We start from the raw sequence: 21,211 nt of genomic DNA on the forward strand, positions 1-21,211 counted from the left end.
CTGTTTCTCAAACTGTGGATCTTGTACCACTGGTGGTACTCAAGCTCTCTGTGGTGGTACGCAAAGGAATTTCAAAATATTAAAAAAGGAAACATTAATCACTAAATGAATACAATTCTAAGAAAATACTTTTAACTTTAAACTTTTAAGATCTGTGAAATGTAATTTAAAATAAGTTTAACATTTCCTGTAATATTTATCAGCCTGTTGTATAGTCATGTTCATGAGTCACGAGCTAAGCTGTGATGGTAGGATAGTAAGCAGAGGTAAAATGATGGTTTGAAAACACTGACATGTCAGTTCTGATGCTACCCTTCCTACAGCGTGGCTGTGGATGAAGACCGTCAACAATAAATAATCTCCTGATTAGGAATAAACCTTCCTCTCCGTAGCTGAATAGTGTGTAGTAGTGTATGCTGCTATATTTAAACATTGGTCTCAGTGGTGGTACTTGAGGGAGCCTGATATTTACTGAGGTGGTACGTCGTGTACAATGTTTTAGAACCACTGATATACACTACTCTGAAACATTTTGCATGATGGGTACTTTTACTTTTGGTACTTTATGTATATTTTGATGGTAATACCTTTAAACTTTTACTTACAGTTAGTACAGTTTTGAATGCAGGACTTTTACTTACCGGTATGAAACATTTCTACTCTGTGGTATTTATACTTTTACTTATTTAAAGATCTGAGTACTTCCTTCCCCGGCTCCCCTAAATGACAGAAGGCATAACATACCCCACCCCCAAAAATAAATATTGCTGGAATACTAAGCATGGAAAATACAAAATGAAAAAAATGTTACTACTTAGTGTAGTGTGACACGAGAGGGAAACAAACACAGTAGACCCAATAATTCCTTTTAATGGACAGAAACCCGTCTTGCCAGATCACAATGACACTTTGTACCAACTTTCAGTTCAGCACGAACCACTGAGAAGACAATAATAGTAAATATTTATGTTTATCCCTGGATAATTAAAGAACCAAAAAACCAAGGCATGACAAAATATGTACTTTACGGTGCACAGTGAAATCAGAGGAACAGCGATTTCCAGTCGGCGCACACACATGACAGAAGAGTTTCCATTAAAAGGGTTTGAGTTCAGTCTCTGGCAGCAGGATTTAGACGATAAATTACAGATATGGAAGACAGGAATCAGGTTTGGGAACGACCCCTTCAAAAGCCTTTGGAAGGAGCAACTTGGATTTGACTTTTTTGCTGGGGATGAAAACCAAAAGAAAAGAAAAAGTCCAACTCGCGGGAGGAGGCAGGTTACAGGACAGGGGGGGTGGAGTTGTTACTAATGTCCTTTGATGAAGTTCAAGGCACCAGCACAACTCTCATAGTGTTGGTGTAACCGGAGCCTGGGCGCCAGCCGGTCACAACAAGGGCAACATCACCAGACTTGAAGAATTTGCGGTGTTTGCCTATGGATAAAGAAAAGAGAGGAGTTAGTAGGGCAATAAGGATGAAATAAATGTATTAAAAATATATTTCATTGTCAATTAACAAAATGATCTATTCCCCCATTACAGTTTTATTTATTAAACTAAATAATAATAAAATCCATTCTTTAACAAACAACTTCACCACTCACCAACTTCCAGGGCAAAGTTCACACGCAGGTCGACGTCCTCAGCCCAGACATCGTTGGCGGGCTTGGTGTAGAGCACAGGGTAGATACCACGGTACAGGTGGGCCTGGCGGGCGGTCTGGCCACAGCGGGTCACGGCAATGATTGGTGCACGGGGTCTGTACTTTGACAGCATGTGAGCAGACCTGCAGGTACAAATTATTATTGAGTTGTAGAACTGAAAGTACCAATTGAAAGAAACGAGTGGATAAAATTGCAAACTTCCATAAATGATTTTTTAGCTGCAGGTGAAGTGGGAACATGTTTTAAAACAAAACATTTTATGTTTAGTTGGTGAACTTGGTGAATATCTATCTCTTTAGCTGCTGAAAATGACGCAATGAGGGCGGTGAAAGTGAAGCAATACAGTTTAAGTTGGACTACTAATACAATGAGCGTAAAGAGATCACTGTTAATATGTACATTTTAATCATAGCTGCTTTAATTACGCCATTATCATTGGGAAATCAATCTACGTGTTCTGTATCATGTGTTGTGAAGATGAACTCAAGTGGAGAGGAATGAACAGGGAGTTAAAATTAACTTAATAAAATGTCAGGGTTCAGATCTTAAAAGGTCACAAGTGGAGCAGAGATTGTGGGTGCCATGAAAGTTGGCACACTTCACATGAGCAGAGGGCTTGGGTTAGAGAGGGAGCGGAGGCGGAGGGATAGAGAGATGTTATAATGTATCGGTTTCTTTGCTCACAGTGGGTGCTGCGTAGGATATTATGACTCAGAGCGTTATAGGGGAGATTTACAGTGTGAACTTCTCGGAGTCTCACCTGCCGGACTTAGTGAGCACGATGATGGCGCTGGCACAGCACTTGAAGGAAGCCTCGACAGCGCCAATAGCAACGGTCTCTGTGGGGTCACGGGTCAGGTGAGAGGTGCGACGCAGCTCCTCGAACATCTGCCTGTGGAACATGGCTGCCTCAGCTTCACGGGCAATCTGAACATGTGAAGAAAAGAGAAATAAAACAGACAGATTAGAATAGTGTCAAGCTGCAGTCACTCAGCCAGTTTCAACTGCAGGAGTTAGTTTGTATATTAAAGGACAAAACAAAGGGGCAGTTAACCTCAATGCTGAGGTCTTCATACCTGAAATCACACTGAGACATGAAGCTAAACAACAGCAGCGGCCATGATGTCCAGGGACTGTTGCTGTGCATTGCAGATCCTCAGACACATGCTAATTGAGTAATATGAACACACGGTTAAAGCACAATGAGAGCAGATGGACGGAGGGAGGGGCGGTGCAACAGGGACACACAAAGCAAGTTCAACAAACAGGCCTTCTAAATAAGCTGTTAGTAAAACTCAAGCTGGTATGATGTGCTCACAATGTGAAAGCTACTTTTCATTCTACATGTTTTAGAAAAAACAATTTACACCAAGAGAAGCATCCGTGGTATTCATGGTCTGTTTGTATTTCTGTCATGAGAGTACATTTTAGTTAAACATATTTCATCAATGTGCTTGTTTATTGTTTATTACTCATGACGTTGATCATGCACCTTCATGGAACTTGTGGTCAGATGATAATAAATTATTAAAACGCATAGTGCACAGTTCTAATTTCTGAAAGAAGCTAGAGGAAATTATTATGTAATATTCATGGTCAACACTTACACAATCAAATTAGACTGACAATACCAAGAGCAAAATTCTCCTTCAGAAGTTTATTTTTTTTTTTTTTTATGTGTAACAAGCAGCTTCATGTCTGCACAAACATGTGTGTCTTATAATAAAAAGCCAAAGAGTGCGAAGCCATTAAATTACCAGCAGCAATGTAAATGCTAATCGTGCCAATTTGGTAGCCTTTGTCATTAAAACATTGCTGTTTGGCAGCCAACCTTTAAGACTTGTCAGTTTCCCAAGAGCACATGAATGCACCATATGCCACAACAAGTGTTAGAGGGCTTTATTACCGATAACGCAGGCTTTCTCACATCCCCAAACACATAAACAGATGAGACAGACGGGTGATGGCACATTTTCACGTCAAATTTTTAAAAATCATCAAACCGTGCAAGAACTCTGTTAGTCTTTTAACATTAAGGAACAAGATCAGTAAATGGTGCTCTTACCATGTGCTGTGTGCGGACGGCCTCCAGGGGATAGTCTCCCTTGGCGGTCTCACCACTCAGCATGATGCAATCGTTGCCATCAAGCACGGCATTGGCGACATCGCTGGCCTCAGCGCGAGTGGGGCGGGGTTTCTTGGTCATGCTCTCCAGCATCTGAGGAGAAACAATGAAACTTTCAACTTTACTTTTCTTTTTAAATTGTTTTCCACAAAACAATTGTCCAACTGGTGTCACAGACCTGTGTGGCACAGGTGATGGGCTTGCCCATCCTCATGCACCTGCCGGTCATCATCTTCTGGGCGATGAAGACCTTCTCTGTTGGAATTTCAATACCCAGGTCTCCACGGGCAACCATGATACCATCGCTAGCCTCCAAGATCTCATCGAATCTACCAGACAAAAACAGTTAAATGATTTTCAAAAGATTCAGATATGTGCTGATTTGAGTGTCACCGCTGGTAATCCACCCACCTGCGCACTCCCTCGTGGTTCTCCAGCTTGCTGATGATCTTGATGTCCTTACCCTTCTCGCCCAACGCTTTCCTGACAGCGTGAACGTCAGCAGCCTTACGGATAAAGGAGGCGAATACCATGTCAACGCCCTGCTCCACGCCAAACTGCAAGTCCTTAAGGTCCTTCTCAGACAGAGCAGGCAGGTCAACAGCAGCACCAGGCAGGTTGACGCCCTTCTTGCTGCCCAGAGTACCGCCATTCTCAATTTCACACATCAGGAAGTCGTTGCCTTATGACACACAGAATGAAGAGAAACTTAATTTCTAGCATTAAGCAGAAAGGTGAAAGCAAAATCTGCATGGAAGATACACAAGATGAACCAAACAGATGATTGTTTGTGTGCTTACCAATTTCTTTAACCTTGAGGGAAACCAGACCATCATCAACGAAGATGTGGCTTCCGGTCTGCACAACCTTGGTGATGTTCTTGTAGTCAAGCCACAGAACTTTCTCATCACATTTCTCCATGTACTGGTCGTCAAGTGTGAGCTTGATGGTTTCACCCTTCTTGAGCTCAACCTCACCAGTGCCGCTCTAAACAGGACCAGGGAGAGAGAGCTTGATCATTCTCGGGATGAAAACCACAGCATGCAACCTTCATACATTTATTTGTACAGGACAACAAAAATGGTAATTTGACAGAAACTCACGCCCTTGATAAGACCGGTCCTGATCTCTGGTCCCTTGGTGTCCAGAGCGATGGCCACTGGTCTGTAGTCAGCAGATCCTGCACCAAAGCTCTCCGTTGCATCACGGACATTCTTGATGGTCTCAGCATGGTACTATTTGATGTGGGGTGAAAAGCAAATGTTAAGACATTGAAAACCTCAATAAAACTAGAATAGCATAAAAAGTAAAAGAATTTACATTGGTGAAGTTAGTCATAATACCTTGTTTATTATCTCTAAATTATTAAAATTTAATTAGAAGAACAGGTGGACAAACAGGTGGTTCATGCAGTCACAAGGACAACTGCAACGCGTGTTTAACTCATGACAATTTTTCGCTGCACATAAATAGCTGTCAGGGATTACATGAATAGTTTCCAAAATAGTTGAGCTATAGTAGTTAAAAATACTTTATTAATCCCTCTTGGGGAAATAAATGTTTAAAAATGGAGTTTAAGCAATTAAATAAAAAAGACAAATACTTGTAGATTCCTGTTCAATTGCTACACTGTTTGTCTACAGCTATGGAGCCGGTAAATGCATACTACATACAAGAAACGGTACAATTCTAGTCTGCTTACTATGACTGTCCTCAGTCAATATTGAAGGCCTCACTTCATGCTTCATACTTTTACTGTTGCTATGAGGCTGACACTCACAGAAGACCTATTTATAGTTGTACTGACAACTGACACACCAATGAGACAGAGGTCAGATCTATTTTGCCCTTCTCATAACAAATCGTATATCCACTAAGTTGTGATTTTGCTGGAGTTACGATGATCAATTTTACTATTTTGGTTGCTGAAAACTTGACAAAATACAGACAAAATACAGACTTTGAAGATCCAAAGGTCCACTGTGTGTGGTCATACTACAGTTGATGATAGATTTGCAGGCTCGTCCACTCAGGTGACAGCGATAAAGGTAAAGAGCCATGACTTTTAAAGGGGAAGGGTCAGTAGTGTCAGGTCGACCAAAAAGCTGGCTGTGATGCAGCTGGCTTGGCCAAATCTCCAGCTACAACACAGACCCGGTACTGAAGGGGTAAGTACAAGCTCATAGATCACATTACAGGCACAGAAAGTTACTAGAGCCACAAGAGTAATGTCACTCGGACAGCTTCAGCTGTAAAGGGCAAATCCACCTCCGAATCACTTGCAGAGTGCAAAGCAAGAATTGCTGCACTGCTTCACATGGGTTCAAACTCTGCACACACTTGAATCAGTAATGTCACAGCAGATATTTCTTTTACTTTTGCAGCCGATGGGAAATCAACTGCTGTAATATCACCATTTGGGATTGTGTAATGCAACAGACTAGAACGTTTTAGTGAAGTTTTGGAGATGCAGAACAAAAAAGCAGGGGCTGTATTTGTTGAATATTTATCATCTCTAACGCACCTCATGTGTGCCATGAGAGAAGTTCATTCTTGCAATGTTCATCCCAGACTTGATCATTTCCTTGGCCATGTCCACAGATCGGGATGCAGGTCCTACGTCAAAACAGGTGAATGAATAAAAGGCTAAATATGGTATTTTTAAAAATACAACGAAATAACAGGGCTTGTAAATGACTCTTACCAATCGTGCAGATGATGCCAGTGTTGCGAGACACAGCAGGCTCAGAGTCGATGTCCAGAAGGCACATATGCTCCATGAAAGTTTCCGCCATCGCAGCATGCATCTGCTGGGTGTGGATGATGGAAGAGCTCATATCCTTTGACTTCGACATGACTGAATCTGTGTCTGCAGGAAATGTCCTGTGGAGACAGAGGAGGAAACAAGTGCGATGATCAATTAGTACTTGACAACTCAACCTCTCGGACAGTCCAGGTGAATCTAAATTGTGACACAATTCCTCCTGACACCAAGAGTAATAGAAGCTACATTAAGGTAATAAATTATCCCTGATTATGAGCACATAAATATTGTGTGGATGGTAAATCTGAAATTCTATTAACATTCTATCAATTATCTTAATGGAAAAGTAAACACTTACTGGAAGGTATGACCTTTCCAGAGTGACTGTGTAAGCTGACCGAACAGCCTGTGCTGAGTAACAACAACAGTATGTGCCTGCCTGACTGCACTCTCCCACATTCCAGAAGGACTTTATGTGCAGCAGAAGAAGAGGAGCTGATCACTGGACAGAGGCTAAAGGTGATTTATATAAATAAAGAATAACTCCAGGACACAGAAGCACATCATCTATGCTACCTGGGGTACAATGCTGGTTGATCATGCAAACAATTTACATTCAAAGGACAAAGCAACAGATTTAGCGTACAGTTGGCTATCATAGAGGTATGCAACATGCATGACAAACGTGTGTTGTCAGTCAGTGCATGGAGACATGGTGGGGGTGTGCTGGACACCATTCCTGCCCCCAGCATTCACCTAAAATAACATGGGCAGCTGAGAGCATTTTTGAACTGTTATATATCAGTATATAAACATCAGTTAAAATGTCAAAATGTATCATAATTACACATTAAAGAACAGTGTTTTATATATGCTCACACACACACAGCCATCTTGCCGGTATTTTCGTGTAACAGATAATTGCTAAAACTGAATAACCTACTGATGTAATAAATGAATTGAATTAAGAAAGAAAGTTTCTAAAACATGTCTTCATCTTCACAAGAAGCAAAGCACTGGTGTAGTACCAGAGCAGAATACAGATAAATAAAAAATATATGAACATATTAAAGTTAGACAGCTGTGTGGGGCTTTACCCTGGCACATGTGCAAAAAAGGAAATGTATGTGAAAACATGTGCACTGATATACCAGATCAAAGGGACATTTTAGATACAGCCTATTTGTATATTTGAAACATCTAGGTTATTCATACAATTTAATTCATGCATAATTATCATGATCATGCACAAAAACTTTAAATATATTGATAAGTTTGGACATTTTCGCACAAAAGACATGGCCAGTGATTGAAATGAGTTCCAAACATGAAAAACTAATAGAAAATTTCCTCTCCACTCTAGCTGTCATATAGTTGAGTCTAGTTGCTGATACTCACCTATTGGGTGAACTTTGCAGAGACCAAGACGCCGCTGGAGCTGCTGGAGCGGAAGTTTTTATTCCCCTCACTGACCGGGACTACTTTCCTGCGTGAACACCGCCTGGTGACTATAGTGCGCCAGAGTTAAGGCGCCGTTTACCAATTTGAATGGGAGTTTAACGGGTTTTTTGTCACACGGAAGTTGTATTGTAAATTTAAATATCAAATCCAATGTTAAATTTCCATCTAAAATTACAGAAGAGATATTGAGGGAGGATACAACACCGGTGCGAGCGTTGTTCGCCTGGCCAATCACAGAGCACTCCGCTGATACTGAAACATAACCCTGCCATCAATTTAGACCTGAGGCCCCTAAACTGAATGAAATTTCAACTGTAGCCATTTCCAGCTACTTTGCTGCTGTAAATGAAGAATCATGTACCTGTCGTTCTGCTGTATCTTGTGGTTTTTTTTTATGACTAATAATGTTATTATTATGTTTCTTTATGTTATCTTGACCTTATTAGTAGAAGTTATTTCTTTAACGTGTTCGAGTATTAGATGGTTTATGGTTGTCTGTGCTTGTACCTTGATAACTTAATAAATAGATGTTTAAATGTCTGTATTGTGGTGCTAGGAGCAGCCTTTATTATACTGCCCTGACCTCTGACCACTGACCTCTGACCCTAAACTTTCCCTTTGTACTTGAACTCTGAATTCAAACTTTAAATCGGTTCAAGCTCTTTAAATTAGTGTAATGGAAAATGTATTTCCAACTTTTCTGTTGTTGTGAGGCTCTTTGGTGAGTGCACAAATGCAAAAACACACACACTTTCCAGGATACATCATGCAACATCTAATAAAAAAATGGTAATAATTTGCCAACACTGCTTCAGATGCACACCTGGCCAACAACAACAATGTCATGACTTTATCATTTCTTCAATATTGTTTCTTTATTTAATTTAAATATATTTGATGTTTTTTCTTTATTATTTATTTGAAATTTAATTTCATTTCCCTTTTTCCTTTTATGCCATTTCAGCAAAAGTAGAATTCAGTATATGTTGTGGTAAATGTATATATATAGTTGAGCCATGTTCAGCTCCATATAGCCTGAGGAACATACTGTACTACACCATAAAACCAGATCCACCCGGTAGCATGTTCAACACATATGTGCACTCCCCTCAGAGTTATTTAATCCAATCAAAATGTGCTGTCTCAGCTCTGTTCAGTAATCCAGTCATTTTGATCTACTGATAGGGGAACTGCCTTTACTGCATATCATATTTTTATAACAGACATATTTATTCTAATAATTAGACAAACATATCTAAAATATTTGTTTCTATTTATTATTTGGATGGGAAGTCTCAGGTTTGTTTAAAAAAGATAAGGTAGAACTTTATTCTAATTTCTTTAAAACAGACATACATATGAATAAAACAGAAATACATGTCAAGTGTATGAGGAGTGATGTTAACGCATGGGTCTAATAAAAACAATAAAAAGTAAGATTTAGCAAATCAGTAAGCTAGAAAAAATAAAGCAATACTGAGCATGACATTGGATGTGATATTGAAAAAGCATGAAAAATAATTTTGCACAAGAAGTTGAAAAACTACGATCTTCAACTAATTGAACTGAACTCACAAATGATTTAGAGTTAAAATGTCCCTCAACTTGGCCAGAAATATGTAGTGAGTCCTGTACATTATATACATGAACATTTATAGAGAACAATAACAAAAAATAAATGTTCAAAACATTGTACATACATTGCATTTCATCCGGACCTATGTGTCATTTATGACCCCCTAATCTTCTTGGAACATATGGATGCTGGGACTCTCCAAGAGGTGGAAATCTGACTCCAAACTGACTTACACCTTCCTCCGTCCATGTACGGATACATGTGCAACCTAAAGATGGACTGGTTGGTGGAGCCATTGGCTGCAGAGAAATGCCACAGTTCACTTTATGTTTTTGAAATCTATGTCTCTGAGGTCTTAGTGCAGCTGGCAGGTAGTTAAAAAGTGCAGCTCGGCTTCCACCTCATGTTGTGTTTGTCCTCTGAAGCTCGGCTGTGCTCACTGAGTCTGCAGATTTCCTGAATTTTGGATCTGCAGGGCTCATGTATTCTGCCAGGATGTTCTCTGTTTAGGGCCAAATAGTGTCAAAATGTGCTCTGTTTCTCTTTCTGTCTCTGTCTGTCTGTCTGTCTGTCTCTGTCTCTGTCTCTGTCTCTGTCTCTGTCTCTGTCTCTGTCTCTCTCTCTCTCGCTCTCTCTCTCTCTCTCTCTCTCTCTCTCAACAACAGCTCTCTCTTGTGGTCATCTGGTGTCAACCTGCAGAACAAAATGTGCTGGAATTAAGGTCAAAAGACTTAAAAAAAAAAGAACAAACTTTAGCTGCACCTCATGTTCAAATTCATTTTCAAATTCAATGCTCTTTACATATTTTAAATTTCTAAATCCCATAATCATTTCCATTAACAGAAAGCTAATGTGGATGTTGTGTAAGTGTATTTAATTTGTGTTTGTTTGTCTACATGATTTTATGCTGAATAAGTAAAGAGCTCTAGCTTCCTCGGGTGTCCTGGGGATAACGAAGGTCCCGTGTGTGTCTCCACTGTCACTATCAAACAAAAGAGTGACGTATCTAATTCTTAATTAGAGATCTGTTTAAATACCAACTTGTATTTGTGTCAGCTTATTTCCTGATAATTATTGAGTGGTATGTGTCTAAAACGGATGCAGTAGATATTTGTAAGAGCTGGTTGCTGTGGAAATATGATCCCTGTATCATTCACAGTCAACCTGATGTACATTTATCTTCTGGGTTGGACAGATATGGCCTGGAAATTATGATATAACAGTAGGTGTATCAAATGAGAAGGGGGTGGATGCAACACAAAAACTGAACAATGTAAAATAATTTAAATCAATATCCTTACTACAAATAATTCCTTTCTGGAGTTCATATGAAGTTTTGTTCCTTCTATAGTTGCAGCCTTAAACAATCTTTTGAGCCGGGTTCATTGGATTGATTTTATGAATTGTCTAGTATATGTGTGAGATGAGTTGGCTCACAGCAGAAGGAGATGCTTTGTATTCAGTTCATGTTCTTACTGCGATGAACAGCCTTGAAATGGCAGCATATATAGGCCTAGTGTAAAGTACAGGGGTTGATGCTATTGTGTCCACACTATAAATAAACACGGCCACATAACAAACACCCACTCCTGTCTTAAGTGGATTAGTCTGAGAAAAGCACTTGTTAAGAGAAGACTTGCACAGATGTATGTTATCCTAGAAGTGTCTAATCTGGCCAGACTGCAGAGCAGCAGGTGACTGCTAACAAGGGTAAATGCCGATTAAGGTCAGACTGCAGTGCAGCAGAGAGACTGGAAGACTAATAAATGCCAAACATCTCCCATATCACCATCCTTCAAATGGGCCACCGGGCACTCACTGTTCTCATCTTAAAACTGACTCATGATTCTGACTTTTCAAGAGTCTGGATGATAGTATGATGGATTTGTTTTGTTTTTCTCCTCTTTTACTATGCGGTGGAGGGATTAGCACTCATATCACAAATATAAGACAGAGAAAATGTAAATGTGCATAAAGAACTGTCTTGACTATAGACCTTGAGATGCAGGTCTCAGCCTCAGTCTCTCCTCTCTCTGGACCAGGTTCAGCGGATCAGTCCGTCAGTACCTGCAGCCAATCAAGTCAGAGACTGAACATTTGGCACTTCCTGCTGTTCAAAATCAGAGGGGGGGAGGACGGCTAAACGCAGGCAGCCAGCCGAGCCAACAAACAGGAATATTCATTGCTTTTGTTCTTCCAGCGTCACATATTGAGGATTTTGCTGTTGCTGTTGTTTTTATAATTACAGTGTTTATGTGGAATATGTGGAAACTCCAAGTTTCTCTTTGGAAGAAAAGGTAAGCTTCTTTTTTGGCTTTGTGCCACTGACACCATTAACACATTGTTGCAAAGCATGTTCCTGTTTTTGGAATTAATTTATTTGCATGTTCAGTAGTGAGTTCATATGTATATTGTAGAGGTAGCTGAACTAACGCAGTCACATGTGTTTCTCCGTCAGGATGTTTACTGCCAGTCACAGTGGAGGGATCAGACTGTTGATTTACTGAAGAAATGCTAAAGAACTGATCATGGTGAGTCTCTAAAAGCCCTAAATATCCATCTAATGCTCATATTGTATTCTTAATATCACACAGTCTGCATATGTGTTTAAGGTAGCAAGTTGTTTGCATTGACAGGCAATAAACGTGTTTCTACCAGAACTGATATCATTGGCCAATTAATTAATTTGTTGGTCGGACCTAACCAGGAACAATTTTGATAATTGATCAAAGGTTTGACCTACATATGTGTTGAAATCAGTGGCAGTCTTAGCTGCACAGTTAGTTGACTTTGTTTGGGTGGACAGAGGGAACTAATTAGCGGAGAAAATAAGAGGATCTTTTCATTGACAGCTTCTCCCGTTAACCCGACAGGGGACTGAGTGCCAGCAGTGGTCAGAGAGCCAAACTGATGAGGACAGTGACTTAGAGGAGATCCTGTGTGGAATCCATGTAAGCATTTCTTTGTGCTGGATGGTTGAATGTCATATTAGCACAATCCCAGTTGTTTTTTATCAGTCAACAATCTACAGAAGTTATTGCATATGAAGTTTGATTAAAAATCACAAGTTATCATTGGATGTTGAAGAGGGAATGACCTCCCTTGGTTAACATATTTTGCAGGATTGTTAGATCAAGAAAACAGAATATACTTTATATATAAATGGTTATAACACTATTATATAGCAGTATGCAGATAAGGACAATAATGTATTTGTATACAATTGTGATTTCTCTGTTGAGGCAGGGATATAAACTAAAACAGGCATATAAACTAAATGGCTGATGACACACTATAACATATTTATTATATTTGATTATACACACAAACAAATATTTACAGTGCGTTATGAAGCATTTATTTGCTCTTTATATACATATATATATATATATATATATATATATATATGTACAGATCATTCACAAGCAGCTAAATAAATAAGTTAAAAACTTATGATGACAATTTCTTAACTCAATATCCAAGTATTTATTAATTAATAAAGACATATATCATTAATTTGTATACTAAACATCTGGAATATCTAATCATTCATTGTGCACTATTCATTAGGAAACAGTAGTTATGCAAATACAGTTGACAATTGCATTAAAATGTTCCTTATATCTGCTTACAACTACAGTATAGTGTGTAACAGTAGGTTATAAACCATGTTTATGCTGCTTATGAACGCTAAATAGAAAATAGAGGTTGTTGAGTTTTACCCACAGTTTATTTAAGGGGGAGTAAAAGCCTTTTTTTCTTAGCCCCCCCGTTGTGCTGAGTTGTTTGGACCCGAAGGTGAATGTGTTGTTTTTCTCGACAGGAGAGCTGTGCCACTGACCTGACTCACCACCCTCAGCTGGATACTGACATAGAGACAGTCAGGACTTTGTATTCAGACTCTGCCGTCTCCATCAGGTCAGAACATATTTTCATATTCACAGTCTTCCCCGGATCTCTGCTGCTTTTCTACATTGTTCATTTCCTTTTCTTCTTCTAGGGAGTATGGGTCAATTGATGCTGTGGATGTAGACTTAAACATAAATGCCAACTTTTTGGATGTAAGTTAAATTTACAATACATTTAATTAAAGTACAATATACAGACATGTGTTTAGTATGATTACTCTGTGTGATGTCCACAGGAGGAAGTGGCCAAGGCCTGGAGGATTGACACATCCGAGCCCATCATTATCCGTCTGCACTTTTCTCCGTCTCAGTATCTCGATGGACCTGGTGAGCATCAGCAACACTGCTGCAAACCAGATTTACTATACTTTTAAATTTACTGTAAGTCAATGTGGCACCTGATCAAATGATGTTTCTCACCACAGCACCTTCAGTCGAAGTCTTTCAACCATCCAACAAGGATCATTTCAGCCTTAGGAAACAATTACAGAAGTGAGTGTTCATACTATAACTTTTATGGCATTTATAGACGGGGCAGGGAACTAAACTATAGGTAAAATGTTCTCTCCATCTCTGAAACACTTTGCCGATATTGACACGTCTTTTATTGTTTTCTGTATAGTTTTTGGTTAGTCTATCATCCTCCAAGCTGCTGCCTAGTAATGGGATTTCATTGAAAAGGTCTATATACCTTTTCAATGAAATCCCATTACTAGGCAACAGCTTGGGCCCTGGTTTATTTCCTGTCAGTTGATATCATTCACATACGCTTCAACAGGAAATAAACTACAAATATTTACAATTTGCCAATTCTGGATCAGCAACAGGTTTTGCAGAATTTTCCATCATTGAGTAAGGCTTTAAACAGCCGAAGGGACCTGCATAGCATTCTCTCTCTCTCTCTCTCTCTCTCTCTCTCTCTCTCTCTCTCTCTCGCTCTTTCTCTCTGAAACGACCTGTGATTGAATTTCCTATCACAGATAGATTTTTTACAACCTGAAAACAGAGCCGAGAAGTTTTCCACTTGAGTCACAAAATGCTAAACGGTTATGATGGAAAGAAAATAACCCAACAGATAAAAAAATCCCTGCCTACTCCAGCTTTGATTCATGTTGTAATAAGCTTCTTCCACGTCGTCACTTTTTAGATGATAAATGTTTTAGTTCCATGCTAGGGAAGAATGTATTGTTGTGTAAGAAGAGTCATCAACACAAAGTAATGCGTGAAACACCTCAATTCTGAGACTCAACGCCCAGATTCTTATACTTGGAAGGTGGATCGAGACATCTCAATGGCTAAAAAAATGACTTTAAGATTGAAGGCGCCAAGGGATTCATGGCCTTGACAGGCTCCAGGGAGTTTTCAGGGCAGCCTGACTGAAACAGAAATAATCTAACATAACTGACAAAGAAATAATTAGAACAGACACCCACTATACTAACAAGGATTGGACCTTAACCCAAACTGTCTAGGGAAAAATGTAATTCTCCCAATCACATGGTATTCGTGGCCTACTGATGGCTCAGACTGACTCTTAATTTCTGTCCCCAGTGTTCTCACAGTCTTCTTATCCCGGGAGTGGAAACATCTGACTAATGAGAACGTCGTAGTCCGACAGAAGAGAAGACACAGCTGGTTCAGGCCAAGTGGAACCATTAAGAGATTTCGTGCAAGACTTAACATCTTGCTTACACCATCAAAGTATGAAATGATCTAATGAATCTAGCAGATTTTATTGCTGATTTGGTCCGAAGTCTCTATTCACTGCTTCCTCATCCCCTATGTGAGCAGGTCCAGTGAGCTGCAGGAGCATGCTGTGAAAGCAAGGATCATATCACCAGCGATGAAACTAAACCGTTTCACCAATCATACAACTTCCTACACCATCAAGAATTCCTCAGGAGAGCTCTTCACCTACACACCCAGTGGGAAGGTGAAGTCAAAATATACCTCTGTGACACTCACTTGAGTATTTTATGGTTGCTGCTGTGTTGACGGCAATCTTTCTCATATTACTCAATAAGTTCTGTTAGTTTGATAAAATGGTTTGTGTCTTTTGTTCTACAGAGGGTGGTGGTATCAGCAGTCAAGTCATCAGCGCAGCTTAGTACCAAACAGCTGATGGAGCTGCTTTTCTCCTCCCAGGCCATCAGACACTGTAAGACCACCCCAACGCTGCAGCACGGCTTCTTGGTACAGGTGAAGTGCAATAAATCAAGTACTATTATTATTATTATTATTATTATTATTATTGTTGTTGTTGTTGTTGTTGTTGGAATTATTTGTAATATTATAATTATTATAGAATTACTGTTTCTGCTATTACATCACCCCACCCCTATTACCCCATCATATTCTGTATTATATTTCTATTTTTGTTATATTAATACAGACAACACTAATATATATTACGTATATAGTATGCTGGTGTTTGCATATACATATACACATATACATGCATACTCACTGCTATTATATTAATTCATTTTTCATTTTTTATTTCTTCTTCTCTAGTTTTATATACCTCTTATTTTTATTTTCACTCTGTAGTTATTTCTGTCTTTGTGCAGCTGCAACACCCAGATCAATAAAGGTTCTATCTTATCTTATTTTGTCAGAGGGGGAGATTAATGAGTAATTGCACCCAGTTTCATAAACAGCAGTTCAGCAGCGATTTAGCATGGCACCATGGCACTTTTATTGCATTGTTAAAGGAGTAGTTGAAACATCAACACCCAAAATCTATAAATGTGTTGTCCCTTGTGTTGACAGATAATAAAGTATACTGAGCAGAGACTCTCCACGCTGAGTGAATACTGTGTTGTCTGTGATGAGCGACATGTGTTTCAAAATGGCCCCATGTTAAAGGTACACTCCTGGCTTATCTGCTGAATGGAAACTCAGAATGCTGATAACTGTTAATTCATATATATATTGTAACTATTTTGTTTTGTATGTGTTCGTAGCCTGCAGTTTGCACCAGGGAGCTATGTGTGTTTTCCTTTTATACGCTGGGGGTTATGTCTGGAGCTACAGAGGAGGTTGCCACCGGTGCAGAGGTTTGTAACACACATATTACACATATATACTGTATACTGCATTACGCTTTTATTGCACCAAGACAACATTCTCATATCATTATCATTATTATCATAATGAGCACAGCTGTTTTTGCACTAAGATTATCATTCTCATGTCATTATTATTTTGGTTTTTGCAGCCTTTTTGAATTTACATGTTGCATCTTTTACGTGTCTTTTTTATTTTCCTATATTTACTGTAGCCTACTACTCTACGTACCTCTGCAAATTTTCCACCACCTCATGGGAAAAAATAAAGTGTTTTGAAATTGAGTTTGATACACACTATATAGTCTGATACTGATGTATTACAGTTATGGTTGTTCTACAGGTAATTGACCTGCTGGTGGCAATGTGCAGAGCTGCCCTTCAGTCTTCACGCAAGAGCATCATATTTGAACCGTACCCTTCTGTTGTTGATCCGTGCAACCCCAAAACCCTGGCCTTTAATCCTAAGGTATCAGCTGAACTCACCTAATGTATGACCGGCTTGATTTGTAATCATTCAGTATGCTGTTTTTTATTATCCTAAAGGAATCATGAATTGTTTTGTTGTGGCAGAGAAAGAGCTACGACCGGCTGCAAAAGGCGCTGGACAGTGTCTTGTTGATCAGGAGGATGTCACAGGTGACTGGTCTTAAAATGATCTGTTTTCAAAATTCACATCTGGTCGTCTGAGAATTACCTGAAAATCTGGCTAATGTTTCCTTGACAGCTGTATTCATATCAGATGGATGAAATTGTATTTTATCATATCCAGGGTCCATATTCTGAAATAAAGAAGCAGATGGACAAGATAGACCCACTGGCTCATCCCTTACTACAATGGTGAGAGACACAACCAAAACACACTTTTTATTCTGTTTCATAAACTTGATATGTCATTGCATCTAACTGTTTCTTAGATTCATATCCAGGTGTGTGTTTGTATGTTTCACAACAGGATTTTAGCAAGCAACAGATCACACATTGTCAAGCTTCTGCCGAACAGGGTATGACAGACCAGTTCACAGTTTTACAGTACTAGTAATTCAAATTAGCAGTTAACTATTACATGACTTTAAACTTTATTTTAACTTTATTCTTTTAATTTCTTCTCTCTCGTTTTTTTTTAACACTTGCACAATAGCAACTTAAGTTCATGCACACACCCCATCAGTTCCTGTTGATCAGCAGCGCTCCATCCAAAGAGGCTCGTTTTCAAACTGCCAGGAAACTTTATGGCAGCACCTTCGCTTTCCAGTGAGTTAAAAACAAAACTTTGCCACTGAAGCAATACATTCATTCTGTACCCCTCAAAACGCTCCGTGGGTTTGTTTTTGTTTTTTAAATATAGCTTTTAATAAAGTTCTACATATTCAACCCTTAAGTATTTAGTTCATTTACAGACATTATAAGTTATGTACAGGGTGAAAAGTAGTGTGTTACCGGGAAATACAACACAAAAGTTTCTTGTTTTTAGTTTTTTTTTCTGACGCTTTGGTACATTTCTCAGATCAGAATTGAAATTCCCCAAACTACTTGTTCAATCTTCACATCATTGTGTCAGTTGTGCACATCAAATAAGCAGTTTCTCATTTATTTGAACAAGTTGCAAACGCTTTGGTACATACATGCAAATGATTATGTACAATTCACTGCTGTTTCCTACATCATCAGTTGCTTATGTCGTGTTGATAAAAAATGTATTATAATGGGTCTCTGATGAATAGTCTCACCCCCCACAACATTTAGGCATTAGATCATCGCATAAATCTTCACATGCAAAGTCGTTGAACAAGTTGTCATAATATGTCAAGCATATTTCTATACATTTCCATCAGACTTTTTTTCTAAATTAAGAGAATTTTATGGCCCCGACAGACAGTAACGTCAGGAGGTGTAGGAATACTGCACTGCAATTCCTACAGCGCTGTATGTACAGTTTTCCCCTAAGGAGATTGTCCTATGTTCTTTTGTTTTGTTTTCTTTGTGTTATGCAGTGCTGTCTTTTCCTTTCTGTATCGCAATGACATGGTCTGTCAACAAATCTCCCACATTAAGATGTAACTTACAATTTACAATAAATGTCATCAGAACTAGCCATAGTTTACATCAGAACACCCATCAGGGGTACACTGTTATATTGACAGAACAATAAGCATTTTGACTTCTTATCCCAATGATATTTACTTTTGAGAGATGAACTAAGGATTTTGAGCAAGAGACAGGCTTTTGCAGGTTATCCATGGGGTTTTGCTATTTGTACGAATTGTTTTGAAAAATGCACTTACTGTTTTGGAAATTTCGAGGATGATTCGAGAAATGTACCAAAAGCGACTGAGAAAATCTGTAAGGTGACGAGGTCCATAGAAGGAAATGTTCTTTTAAGCCCAAGTATGCATGAGCGGCTTTAAAGCAGATGTGTAAGCCTACCTCAGCGCCAAACTGTGAAATTCTCTACAGAATTATATAAAGGGTTGTATAAATACTTTTCAGTTCAAGAAAATAATAAGAAAATATAAAGTTGTTATTATTCTTTTCCCTGCTCCTTTTCATTAACGGTATAAGTAGATAGAGTTGTGTTTTGATTGCAAATCACTTTTTTCAAAACTACTTTTCTGGAGTTGTGCAATACTGTGAGTGAAACAGATACATTTGAAATTAAATATGATCCCTGCTTCATAGGCTCAGACCCTATCTTCTCTTCTTTCAGTGGTTCCCACATTGAAAATTGGCACTCTATCTTGAGAAATGGGCTGATCAATGCCTCCTGCACAAAATTACAGGTAGAGTATGAAAATACCAAAGGGTGTTTGTATTCCTTGAGCTAGCCTTTAAGATAGATAGATAGATCGCTAGACAGATAGATAGACGGCTAGACAGATAGATAGATAGATAGATAGATAGATAGATAGATAGATAGATAGATAGACAGATAGATAGATAGATAGTTAGATAGACAGATAGATAGACAGATAGATAGATAGATAGATAGATAGATAGATAGATAGATAGATAGATAGACAGATAGATAGATAGATAGATAGATAGATAGATAGATAGATAGATAGATAGTTAGATAGACAGATAGATAGACAGATAGATAGATAGATAGATAGATAGATAGATAGATAGATAGATAGATAGATAGATAGATAGATAGATAGATAGATAGATAGATAGATAGATAGATAGATAGATAGATAGATAAATAGATAGATAGATAGATAGATAGATAGATAGATAGATAGATAGATAGATAGATAGATAGATAGATAGATAGATAGATAGATAGATAGATAGATAGATAGAATATAATTAGACCTATTCAAAGATTTGGAACTAACAGAAGTGTTCACATTGTTTCTTATTCAAGGTTCATGGTGCTGCATATGGGAAAGGCATCTATCTGAGTCCTATCTCAAGCATATCATTTGGATATTCTGGTATGAATGCACACTATATTGTTTCATGATACTGTGCATACAAAATGCCATGGCTTATAGATTCACAGGATCCTTCCTCTTTGTGCAGAAATGGGTAAAGGGCGACATCAAATGCCTACCAAAGAAGAACTCATAACGAAATACAACCAAATAAACACAATCAAACAGGTAGAGAATCATTCACAGTTTGTCCAAAATGTGTCTAGCTGAACTCAACACTGTACATGGAAGTCTTATTCTGTTTTTGTTCATATCTCATCCGGTTTACTCTCCTTGTCTTAGGAACAGCCGGGGCTAGCCAGGTTTCTGCAAAACAGGAATCTAAACTGCATTGCTCTCTGTGAAGGTACGTTTGAGATAATATGTTGCGAGGAGCAATGATTTGATAATTGGAATGCTCTTTTGACAGTGTTTTATGAAAGTTGTCATCATGTCTTGACAGTCATAACTTCTAAGGACCTTCAAAAACATGGGAACATTTGGGTGTGTCCGATATCTGACCATGTGTGCACTCGTTTCCTCTTTGTGTGAGTATAGCAGAGAGAGAACTGGCTGGAAAACCTTTCTGCTTGTGTAATGATAAATTTCCAGACTGCACTATAAATTTCTACAGCGTTTTGCTTCTGGCTTCCTCAGGTATGAGAACGGCCAGGTGGGAGATGCCCACATTGACACTCAGGAAGCCAGGATCCACAAGGAAATTTTACAAGTAATTGCTTCAAAGCCGTGCTGAGAAAACAAATGAATTATGACTGACGAAAGTGCAGTTTTCATTTTATTTATAATGACTGAAGATAGATCTTAGTTTCTTTGAACATAAAACAATGCTACATTAATCAGCTTTTGTTTGAATAATAAAAACTAGTTCAGGGCATGAAGAGGGCATCTCATTAAAAGTCGAAGTAAACATTTTTTTTGTTGTTTTTTTAATCTGTGTAATTACTCTGTACTGTAAACACATATTTTGTACATTTTTATAAACACATTTTTAAAATAAAGATTTTCATTATTTGCTTATTTTCCTATCATTATTTTCCTTTCTTCTCATCTTTAAGTGCCATTTTGTCATTTGTGTAATTTATGTTTTATACCACAAGGTGGAAGTGTAACCAATAGGAACTGAGGGCTTTTTCATTGCTAACACGGAGTCAATAAAACCCCTCAACTGTCATGAAAGTTATCATTCTATATGTCTGTAAGTA

General features: G+C 38.5%; 2 protein-coding genes across 3 annotated transcripts; one reads left to right on the forward strand and one right to left on the reverse strand.

The window, feature by feature from the left end:
* Positions 1–852: 852 nt before the first annotated feature.
* Positions 853–8,066, reverse strand: pkmb (pyruvate kinase M1/2b). Of its 2 annotated transcripts, none has more exons than XM_083916727.1 (11): positions 7,955–8,066; positions 6,497–6,675; positions 6,317–6,408; positions 4,896–5,027; positions 4,593–4,779; positions 4,204–4,474; positions 3,971–4,121; positions 3,733–3,885; positions 2,428–2,594; positions 1,608–1,789; positions 853–1,437 (listed from the first exon to the last, which is right to left on the reverse strand). In XM_083916727.1, exons 2-11 carry the CDS (start codon positions 6,645–6,647, stop codon positions 1,331–1,333), a joined length of 1,593 nt encoding a protein of 530 aa, XP_083772853.1. In that variant the 5' UTR covers positions 6,648–6,675; positions 7,955–8,066; the 3' UTR covers positions 853–1,330. The 2 variants fall into 2 exon arrangements, with proteins under 2 accessions (XP_083772853.1, XP_083772852.1); XM_083916726.1 differs by lacking the exon at positions 7,955–8,066 and adding an exon at positions 6,915–7,030.
* A 3,241-nt stretch (positions 8,067–11,307) lies between these two features.
* On the forward strand, positions 11,308–20,742 carry LOC310949112 (protein mono-ADP-ribosyltransferase PARP6-like; the record flags this gene model as incomplete). Its single annotated transcript, XM_083916444.1, has 22 exons — positions 11,308–11,319; positions 12,467–12,544; positions 13,417–13,511; positions 13,594–13,654; positions 13,738–13,828; positions 13,927–13,993; positions 15,053–15,202; positions 15,293–15,434; positions 15,569–15,700; positions 16,274–16,369; positions 16,468–16,560; positions 16,913–17,038; positions 17,143–17,208; positions 17,342–17,409; positions 17,525–17,573; positions 17,711–17,823; positions 19,277–19,349; positions 19,940–20,009; positions 20,098–20,177; positions 20,292–20,355; positions 20,452–20,536; positions 20,646–20,742. The coding sequence occupies 22 exons, from the start codon at positions 11,308–11,310 to the stop codon at positions 20,740–20,742; spliced, it is 1,908 nt and encodes a 635-aa protein (XP_083772570.1).
* Positions 20,743–21,211: the final 469 nt, after the last annotated feature.

The sequence above is a fragment of the Echiichthys vipera genome (assembly GCF_963691815.1).
Source record: "Echiichthys vipera genome assembly, chromosome: 7".
Lineage (NCBI taxonomy): Eukaryota > Metazoa > Chordata > Actinopteri > Perciformes > Trachinidae > Echiichthys > Echiichthys vipera.

Bases quoted from the DNA above. Each gene is read 5' to 3' on its own strand.
- pkmb (XM_083916726.1), bottom strand. From the start codon at position 7,015: ATGTGGGAGAGTGCAGTCAGGCAGGCACATACTGTTGTTGTTACTCAG. The intron at 6,409-6,496 runs GTAAGAGTCATT...GTTTTGACGTAG, and splicing joins TGGCATCATCTGCACGATTG to GACCTGCATCCCGATCTGTG. The intron at 4,475-4,592 runs GTAAGCACACAA...GTGTGTCATAAG, and splicing joins CCTCAAGGTTAAAGAAATTG to GCAACGACTTCCTGATGTGT.